General features: G+C 35.0%; 1 protein-coding gene across 3 annotated transcripts in view; it reads right to left on the reverse strand.

Annotated features, from left to right (window-relative positions):
• LOC106874430 (uncharacterized) overlaps positions 1–11,382 on the reverse strand; it is a 1,214,035-nt gene that overhangs the window by 402,327 nt on the left and 800,326 nt on the right. For all 3 annotated transcript variants that reach the window (XM_052978428.1, XM_052978427.1, XM_052978429.1), the window contains exon 11: positions 298–447. In XM_052978428.1, coding sequence (XP_052834388.1) covers positions 298–447 — 150 coding nt within the window. The remainder of the gene's footprint in view (positions 1–297; positions 448–11,382) is intronic.

Raw genomic sequence — 11,382 nt, forward strand, 5'->3', positions numbered from 1 at the left:
TATATATAATGTCTGTGTTGCTGTGTATGTGTGTGAATGAGTGTGCGTGCATTTGCGTGCATAGATTTCTATTAGGTTAACACGCATTAAGAACAAAGTAGATGAAAGAAAAGCAGTGAATGTTGACATGCATATTTTGGATTATCATGCTTCTTGTGATGTTATCATGGAAAAGAAACTAGAGTTATAACAAAAACAAATGAATAGCACGAATACTTATTTATAAAAATAAAAGCATAAAGCAAGCAGTTGCGCCGACTATAGGATACAAAATATATATAATAAACATTACACTACCTTTTTCTGCGTATTCCCTCTGAGATTTTCTTTCACCTGATATAGTTTGCATCCATAGGCAGGTAGGTTTTTGCAGATTTTGATATAAAGTTGTTTCAGTTTGATTTCATTGTCATAATATGGCGTATGCCACAACTTTTTCTGTTTATCCTAGAAATAGACATAAAATTAAGAGTATAGATGAGATTATTGCTTTATTTGTCACTTCGTACATATGTAATATATACATATATATGTATTACACAAGTTATATATATATATATATATATATATATACATATACTATATATATATACATATACTATATATATATATACATATATATGTATTACATAAGTTATATATATATATATGTGTGTGTGTGTGTGTGTGTGTGTGTGTGTATGCGTGAAATTGTTAGTGGAAATGGAAAATGTTATTAGATGATATTTATTTGCAATGGTACTGAGTATTATTGATCTTATGAAGGATATCAGTGCACTTAGTGACCAACGACAGAGTATGTCTCATCACAAATATGATACAGATATTTGAGAAAAGGTCCAAAGGAGTGAAAGAAAATAAAATGCACAAATCTTCAGCAAAAAGGAAAAAATATAGTTTCTGCGTCGTTAGAATAGTTATTATCCAATCCCCGTTTGGCGTGTTGGTGGATGTGTGAATAGCAAGAAGGAAAAAAGAAGTGAGCAGCAATGTGGGCCAAAGAAACCTAAACATTCCCCGGTTATATGAATGTTGAATGTTGTTCAGCACCGCTGGAGGTGGTGCTTTTACCAGAAGGTGTTGACATCTCCTGTCGGCAGCTGAAGGGAATGTCCCGCAGTGCAAGTTGTATCTAAAATGTATAATCTAAGGACATTCCTTTCAGCTGTAGTATATCATTCAAATCAGTTGTTGTACGTGCATCTATTTTACATCATGTACTTTTATTTTTCATCTAGCTACCTTTCAACCTAATAGCCTGCTTCTTATCTCCTGACTCCTACCAACTTTCCAGAGCTTTATTTTATTGGAATAGACTACTAAACATAATTAGTTGTTAAAAGACGTCGGATCGGCAGAAATGAACAAGCGCTGAACAAAAATGTCTTATCTTTAGTTCCAATGTTAAATTCTAATGGGCTCCATTTTATATACATTAGAGACATTTTGACTAAATCTTCATCCAACAAAATATTTGGCACAGTGTTTCGTCTAAAGAAAAGCATTATTATTTATAATGTTTGCTTTTTTTTTAACAGTGGGACTAATATAAATACGTACGAGGATACCTTTATATAAATACATCGCGGGGAAATAGCTTGTAATGGTCACGTCGTGTATCAATTGAAGAATAGAGAATTCTCGTTCATTTCACTCCAACTGACTAATAGCAACAAATTAGTGAACAAGATATATTATTATTATGTTATATAATAATGACAATTCTTCTCATATCTGGGGTCTGTAAAATAATGTACCAGTAAATTCCTAGAGTCGATGGCATTACCCAATCCTTCCTCCCACACCGGAATTACTGACTTTGTACGTAAATCAGAAGCAATCATATACTGCACTTATTTCCTGAAGTTTCCACCAACCAGATTTGGATTTGAGAAAGTGGAATTAAAATCGCCTTAAGCTCGAAGAGGAAAACTATGTCGATGAAGCAACTCTAGCAATTTCATGGAGAATATAGACAACAGTCGATTTTCATCTTTTACAGACATGAAGTGATTAATTCATACCAGAGAAACCTTCTTCAATTATTCTGAGCTCTATCTAAATTTGTCTCTGACAATTATGAACTTTAATTTACTGTTGCGAAGGCTTTGCCAGCGAGGATTGAGAACATAGGCTACAGTGTCAATACTTTATGGATACGGCGTGTTGGTGATTCCTGTAAAAGAATTATCAACCTTTTTCTGACTGGAAGTCTGCCGTTCTATTGATACTATCATTTGTAACTCTCAGAAGAATTTGTATTTTAATGTATACTAAGAAATATAATTTTGTCTGAGATTTCATCCGTTAAGTTCCTCATGAATGTTGTGTATAGTTGAAAAATTCTATCGAAGAGTAAAACGAAGAGTTAATCAGGTATTTGTTGTATTTGTTTCACTATTTCTATTCTTTCGCTTATGCAGGAAAGCCCAAGTTTTTTTCAAGATGACATAGAGAAGAGATGTATCCACTGAACAGCTCACAGACCGTCTAAGTCCCACATAGTGTATTAAATAACGGGAACCAGGAAAATATTTTTCAAAATATTTTATACAATCTTTCTTCTGCTAGTCATCAACTAGATTATATTTCTGTTTTTCGTTAATAAAACAAACATACTAAGTCAAAGAGAAAACTTTCAATTTTATGAAAAAAAAAAAAAAAAAAAAAAAAAAAAAGATTCCTTCTACAGTGGAGAGTTGATGTCTGAGAATTATCAGTTTAGTTAATATATACAATATATTATACAATATTCTCTTTTCTGGTTTAACATCCATTTTCCACGCCAGAATAAAATGGATGAGCTGTTGTAAATTTCGATAATATTGTTTTTGCAGAAGCATTTGTTTGGGAAAAAGATTCATGTCCTTTCAAGCGCTATACACTCAGTTCTGCAGGAAGACATTTTATCATAAAGGGAGACTGTAGAAAACATGGTTGTGTGTTCTTGTCATATATTGATGTTTAGTATGATGTAATGTTATACACTATAGTGGAATACCTCACTGAATCTAATTTCGATTATGAGTTTATCCGTCAATATAATTCTGCACCAATAATATACTGAAATCGATTTGATCGATTTTAACAAAGATTGTTGTGTGGCTTGGTAAAAAAAAATCGGTTTTTATTTAGGATTAGAAGTAAACTAGGGTGGTTGCAATTCCAGGGAACAAGAAGTGAGTAATGATCAATACCTCATGAAAAAGATCTTATCAGATGAATAAAATGGACCCGAGATTTACTGATTTAGTGTATTGTTCATTAGAAAATAATTAATCAATACCATTGCTTAATGAATTCTTCATAGCAGGAAGCTTCATTGTTGAATGAAAAGCATCAGATAAACGTTGATGGATGGCATATTCTTAAGAAGCCGACTCAGCATTTTCTTATCAAGCGATAGATAAATAGCATTTCAAACCAGATCTCATGATTGACTTTCAATTACACATAGGATGTCTGTGTTAGGTTAATTACATAATTATCAATCAAAGTTAATTGCAGAAGGATGTACTAATGTTACCATGCCAGTGTTACGAAGCTGAATGTTACCCACTTCAATATTACCAACAAGGATATTGTTAAGTCGAATGTTAAGTGAGCTCAGTGTTACCAGTAATATTATTTAAATTCACAGTTTGATATGTTGCCATCGTCGTTATAAGTGTCACTGTTGTGTTGTTGTCACTCTTGAATAATTTTAGCCAGTTCTGCTTCCTCATCGATATATTTTGAAAATCAAAAATTGAAGAGTTAGGCCGCAGTCACTCCACACTAGGGGATTACTCGTTATTATCATTATTATTATTATTATTATTATTATTATTGTTATTATTGAGTGAGAGAGTTGTACATGCCATCAAAGTGACACTGAGGTAGGTAAAATATATGAAGCCCAGTATACCCATCATGACTACCCGTCAGATAAGGGTCATGCATCACAACCATATGTGCGCGACATGATGATCTCATATCAAGATAAACAGTACATGTCCTTGCAGGTGGGGCCCAGTTAGAATTTTCTTCAGGTCGAGTAGCCCATCCTGGTCAAAAGGTCTCTGAATAAGGGTTGTTTAAAGATGTTGAACGAAACACCCGTGTTTCCAGAGTTAAATTATTCAAACCTCAAAGAATTCCTCTCAACACATAGCTATAATACTCCCCCACTACTTCTGCTCGTGATCAGAGATGCACATATCGTTAGCCACTTAGGGACATCTTTCATACCTGACAAAACAATGTACATGATAACATTTCCAGTCAGTTAAGATCAGAAGCCATGAGAGCCACAGTCTGGTACTGCATCAGGGCATTTATAATAATAATAATAAAAATAGTGGTTGTGGTGGTGGAGGTGATGGTTGTTGTTTAGGGCGGCGAGCTGGCAGAAACGTTAGCCCGCCGGGCGAAATGTTTAGTGGTATTTAGTTTGCTGTTACGTTCTGAGTTCAAATTCCGCCAAAGACACTGTCAGGTGTTTGTGTCACACTGCACGGCAGAGTAAGTGAATCACACAAGGACAGGAACTTAACCGTACGGTGAGCTTCCACACGATTTCTGTCTTAAATTCTATGCACAGCACTTTTTTTGACCCAACACCACGGAAGAAGACACTCAACTTCTAGGCCCATTGCTTTTATTCTAAAAACTTGCATATTTAAAACCTTCTAAGTAATTCATGCTTTCTCAGTGCAGTAGTTATGTTCATTGACAGAGAGATATGATGATTAAATTAGGTAGATGAAGCTTCTGCACAAAAATTTTGTTGTCAGCTCAAGGAGTCTCCGTATTGACTAATACATTTTCTTTGTTAATTTCACAGGAAATGAAGTCTTGAGATTTCGTTCTCCAAGCAGAGTTTGGGTTATGAGGAGGTATTTGAACATTATTGGTTGCATGAGACAATTGACGCATGTCTCCGGTTAACTTGAAGACTTCTTTATATTTCAGCATAGAAAAGAATATAGTAATCGATTTTAGTTTGCTACACTCTATTAAAGGCACGGATTGGATTAATTCTTGTATTGCTGTGCATGTAGTGCAAACAAATCCAAGATACAATCTTCAGTGACACACCAGTGCTAGTAAAAAGAATTAGCACGTTTTTACTAGTTTTCTATGAATTTCTACTTCAACATCTGGTCTAGTGGGCATCTGTAAACCTGAAGTATGTGAAATGTTTATTTTGAGGAATTTGAAACCGTATGTCTATGTTACATTTTCATGCTTTTTGGTCGTTTCATATTTGATTTGTACCTCCTGGCGTTTCATTTTTTTTGTTCATATATTCTAATGTAGAATACATGTAGCCTCGTTTTTCATTGATTCTTTCATCGCTGAACCGTGTTACGCTTATCACCAATTCAATTGTGATAACAAGGGTCAGTGATCAATAGCAGATTCTACTTATAGCGCAAAAACGCGCCCCGGCGACCACCACATTACTCGTTTACTCAGAATCCACTGAGTACCCCTTGTGTTTACATGACCGTGCAATGAGGTTGCATATTTTTTTTTTATATGGATTTATGTACTCATATGTACAACATAGGATCAATGGTTAGAAAAATATGAAGGCTCCTGATCCTAACAAACGATGCTGACGAGTGTATTCTGTACAGGAAAAGATAATGATCTGCGAAAACATGACGGTGGAGGTTTGGCTGCTATGGCACGTGGGTTTTGGTATTCTTTCATTTCATATACAGTCTGTTTACGTTTACTTTAGGGTGTAGCACACTATGCAGCTTCATCAACTTTCTCGTCCTTCTATTCAGTGTTGATATTTCCTCTTTAGTTCATTTGAGGATGGGTGCACTATATCTGACCTGCGCAACAGCCCAGATTGGATTTCAACACCATCTTCACACTTTTTTGATACGCCTCGCTGACCTTGATTTTCATTTCTCTGTGTATCCAGCTCCAAAATCCCTAAATACCTATACCCACCACCATCGAGTTCACCCATGGTCTCTCCTGACGGTAACCGCAATCCTTTCCAGGCTTCTTTCTTCCCCTCTTTTCATATTAAGTACTGAGTATTTGGTAATCCCAAATTCCATACTGATGTCCCTAACACACTTCTGGACTGTTTTGGTTAAGGAATCTATCTGTTTTTCAGATTTTCCAAACAATTTCAGGTCATCCATAAACAGAAGATGGTTCAGTGATGTGCCTTTCTTCACACGTCGGTAACCCGTCTTACCAACCCTAAGTGTCATTGTTATAGGTATTAGTGCAATTACAAATAGTAACGGAGAAAACGAGTCACCTTGGAAGATTCACCTTTTAATATTAACTTCTCTAAGGAATACATTACTTGAGTACAATTCGGTTTTCAACTTTCATGCGATGCATCAGAAAATTTGTGATGTTGTCAGCAACACCAAACATCTGTAGGCATCCAACGATCCAAGAATGCGGCATCATATCATATACCTTCTTTAAGTCAATCCAAGCCAAAGACATGATTGTATGATGCTTTTTACAATGCTTCGAAACTGTTTTATCGATTCCTTGGTACCCTGAGAACTCTCCCTACATCCTTTTTGTTCGCTTGGTAGTATTTCTTCCTGTGCCAGGAAAGTATATGTCTTTGCCGCACATATGCTAGTAAGTATCATCCAGATTATGTTTAGGCATGCTATGGAACGGTAATTTCCCATAGAATTCCCATTTCTTCTATCTTTCATTATAAGTGTTGTCCTCCAGTCACCATCCACCCGGGGACTGTATCTTTCTGGACACACATTCAATTGGGCTGCTAGTCTTTCGTGTACCGCGTGGCATCTCTTCTTTCACGTCAACTGGTTCTTATGACAATATTCTTATTCTTTCACGTCAACTGGTGCTTATTTGTTCTTTCACGTCAACTGGTGCTTATGCCAATATTCCTTTGTTTCTTTCCTCCTTGTAATTCTGCCTTGATAGTCTCTATCCACATTGCATCCCTTTTATGCACCACATTGTTTCCCCATAATCCGCTCAGAACTCCTTGGCTTGATTTGCATCAGGAGCAACATTTTCCTCGTTGTCTCCTTCTAACGTTCGGAGGAATTGCTTAGGGTTATTTTTGAACAATCTGTTCTCCTCGAACTGCTTACTTCTGTTCACAAATCTTCTGATCTTCTGGCCTTTTGCCATGACCCTATTTTAACTGCTCAGCCGCTGTCGCCATCGTCATCATTAATATTTTAATCATTATTGTTTTACAAATTAAGCTTAATAAAAGAATTAATTTTATATGCAGCGAGGTAAGGTATCAAATTTGTGCAGAAAAACCTTATAGAAATCTCTCATAACATCTGATGCCATCTGAATATAGAAATCTCTAATAACATCTGATGCCATTAACAATGTAGACGAAGTGATCAAGTTACAATCAGGAATACACACACACACACGAGCGTAGGCTCGAAATGTTAAAGACTTTTTCATATCCCGAGCGTTATACTAATACATCTATTTGTTTTCTACACCACCTGTCTTCGTCTGTGGTTTTTTTGTAAATTCTCCCTATATATATATATATATATATATATATATATATATATATATACAACTATACAACTCTCGGCATAAAACACTACACGACAATACTTACCATATACTAACTAACATTAAGATAGTCCAGTTCGATAGATTTGATAGGATACGACACTCAGAACTGCGTTCAATAAAGCTTTCGCAAATATCTAAATTGATTAATATATTGTGTTTATCTAGTTATGAGATTTACTATGGACAACACTAATCTTTGTAAACAGGTGTGGTTTTATATCTTATTTACCTAACTACATAGTCTCTTGAACCTTGTGAAACGTAAGCTTGATCTCAATAAATAATGTTTCATTTAGAATACATTTCGATATGAGGATAGTTATAATGATGAAAACTATGTTGTTACTCTTACCTTTACCGTATTATAGGTTTTATGATATGGTAATAATAACAGTAAGAACATCATTCTCATCATTACAGCAGCAGCGTGATGGCAGATCGTTAGTGTAAAGGTTAAAAAACAAAATATTTGCGGTATTTGCTCTGACTTCAAATCCTGTCGTGAGTCACTCATAACGTCGATAAAAGGAAGTGCCAGTCAAATACAGGGGTAAATGGTTCAGCTGACCCACTCTTTACACTTAACTTTACGACTAAATTACGAAACACTAAAATAAAAAAAAAAAACGTGGCTTGGCAGAATCATCAGAGCGTCAGAATAGTTACTTCGGGGCATTCGTTCTGTCAGTTTAAATTCCGCTGAGGTCAACTTCACTTTTCATCCTTTCAAGATTAATAAAATAAAGTACGAGTCAAATACTGAGCTCAATGTTATCGACAAACCCCATCCCTCTAAAATTGCTAGTCTAATGCCAAAATTTGAATCCATTAAGGCGCTGAACTGGCAAAATCATTACTGTGCCAGACAAAATGTTTGGCTTCATTCCTCCTGGATATTTAAGTTCTGAGTTCAATTTCTGCTGAGATCGACCTTGTCTTTCATCTTTTTGGATTACATAAAGTAAGCACCAGTCAAATATTGAGGTCAACGTAATCGGCTATCCCACTCCGCTAAAATGATTGTACCTTAGTTGTCTCTGAGAAGACTGTTTCCTGGAGCTGCATATTATTATTATTATTAGAACTGTTTTTGCTATTAATCTCTCTTTCCAGTTTAATCATATCTATGATATCTGGAGTACGGAAGGTATGAGAGTGTTTATCTCAGCCACAACAAAGTAGAGCTTTTCCATTAAAAACAAAACAAAAGATCATATACTCTTTTACTCTTTTACTTGTTTCAGTCATTTGACTGTGGCCATGCTGGAGCACCGCCTTTAGTCGAGCAAATCGACCCCAGGACTTATTCTTTGTAAGCCTAGTACTTATTCTATCAGTCTCTTTTGCCGAACCGCTAAGTGACCGGGACATAAGCACACCAACATCGGTTGTCAAGCAATGCTAGGGGGACAAACACAGACACACAAACACACACAAATATATACATATATACGACGGGCTTCTTTCAGTTTCCGTCTACCAAATCCACGCACAAGACTTTAGTCGGCCCGAGGCTAAAGTAGAAGACACTTTCCCAAGGTGCCACGCAGTGGGACTGAACTCAGAACCATGTGGTTGGTAAGCAAGCTACTTACCACACAAGCATTCATCATTAACAGAAGGTGATAAAGTGAGTACCGTACAAAATACCTCATATTATTTCATTTAATCTCTACATTTTGAATTCAAACTTCACTGGTTATAAACATTATCTATTATTCTTTAGTCAAGAAAATACATTTTAATTCCTGCTCTTGTACCGATTTTATAATAATGGTATACTGAGCATTAGGATTAAGCATCCAATAAGTTCGTTGTTATTTATTCATTTCTCTCACCCTATTAATTTTGATTGTATATCGTTCATAGAACTGCTGGCCTGCTTTTCTTTAGCCCTCAGTATACGATTATGAAGAAAGAGGGAAACCTGTTATGTCACTCAAACAAATATATTAATGTGATTTGCCGCAGGGCTGCGTAAATCTTTTTTGTTATAAAGAGAGATAAAAAAGAAACCCAAGTAGATACTGAGTATTAACCTGAAAACATGATGATCTCCTTTATAGAAAACTAGAACTATTAGTAAGTTTGTTTTCTTACAGACGCATCAACACACAAAACCCCTTTCAGTTTTTCCTTATATGCAAACGCATAATGGAAGAGAGAGAGGAAGAGTTCGGTACAAATATATGTTGGTATCTTGACAACATACGCATATCCATCCATCCATCCGTATATATATATATATACATATACTTACATACGTATATATATATATAAATGCATATATATATATATAAATACACACACGCATATATATATATATATATATGATTACACACACACATATACATGGTTGGCCAAAAGTCACCTAACAGTAAATCAAAAGTCCATAAATACTATCAATAACTCTGTATTGACTCAAGAAGGCGCTCAAGAAGGACTTCTGTTTGAACAATTTTCATGTTTCATATTTAGATGCTTTTATTAAATTCATTCAATTGTTAAACATAAATAAATCTTGGAATTAAATGGTTTTGATTTACTCAGGTGACTTTTGGCGTACCAAATATATACATACATACATGCATACATACATACATGCATACATACATACATACAACAAACATACATACATACATACATACATACATACAGATAAAGTTTATGGCTATTCAGAGGTTTATTAAGAAGAATATATTAACAAAAGGTTAGAAATGTATGGATACTTTTGAGTATATACCAGACATTTTCCACAATGGAGGGAGGAAAATAAATTATTCAGAAATAGTTTAATATTTATACATATTGTACACTCCGAATAGCCATAAACTTTATCTGTATACAATATAAAAACATTGTTTTAAAACATTTAACTATAGTACCACATGATAAGACTTTCCCTGTTTTATTATCAATGGTCTGCTAGTGGGTGACCCCCTTAGTCGTCAACGAACATCTTGTTTTAAGTTTTCCTTTACCAAACCTCATGATTTTTATGACTATGCCAACTATGATTTTTGTCTGCTCTCTCAGCCCTACTCCTAACAGATAATGTCCTTTATTCTCTCAGCCTTAGATATACAAGGGTTGATAAACAAGTCTATAAATTAAACTGACCCCATATAAACAAATAAAGTCAGTGACAGGCAGAGTCTTCACAATTTATTGATAAACTTCTATGTTGTAGTAGAGACAACATGTTCTTTGTCTATCTCCTTCACTTCTTGGAGATTTTAGGTATAGTTATACTAATGTGTCCATCTGTTCTAATTTAATTAAATTCAATGTCTCTGTGCAGCTGAGAATTGCTCCTCATTTTAAATTGATGTAATGACTGCATTGTTCAATTAAATGGAGTTGCATGAAACGATGGTACTGCATTACCTCTGGATATCCTTGTTACTTATTTTGATACACACACACACACACACACACACACACACACACACACACACACAAGACATAAACAATGTTGATTGTTGTAAATTTGACTTACAGCTGTTTCCAGTCGTTATAGATTTGTTATTGATTGATTTACTCAATCAGTCCATTGATCAGTTGAGAGAAATTGAACGACCTAGAGAATTAATGTAACGTTATGCCTTGTCTTGTATTTTGATGTGTATAAAAGAAACAGTAGAAATAGAACACAACCGTGTTTATAATATAGAATGGTATTGAACTATAACCTCGGACTCTGCTACAAGAATACTCGGAGTTCTTTACTAATCTGAACAAAATTGTTACCCTGGTGTACTTACTGAGAGCTTATAAAGTATTTTTCCCAGACTGATAATCCCTCGCTAATAACTCTAT

Source organism: Octopus bimaculoides, chromosome 2, assembly GCF_001194135.2.
Source record: "Octopus bimaculoides isolate UCB-OBI-ISO-001 chromosome 2, ASM119413v2, whole genome shotgun sequence".
Taxonomy (NCBI): Eukaryota; Metazoa; Mollusca; class Cephalopoda; order Octopoda; family Octopodidae; genus Octopus; species Octopus bimaculoides.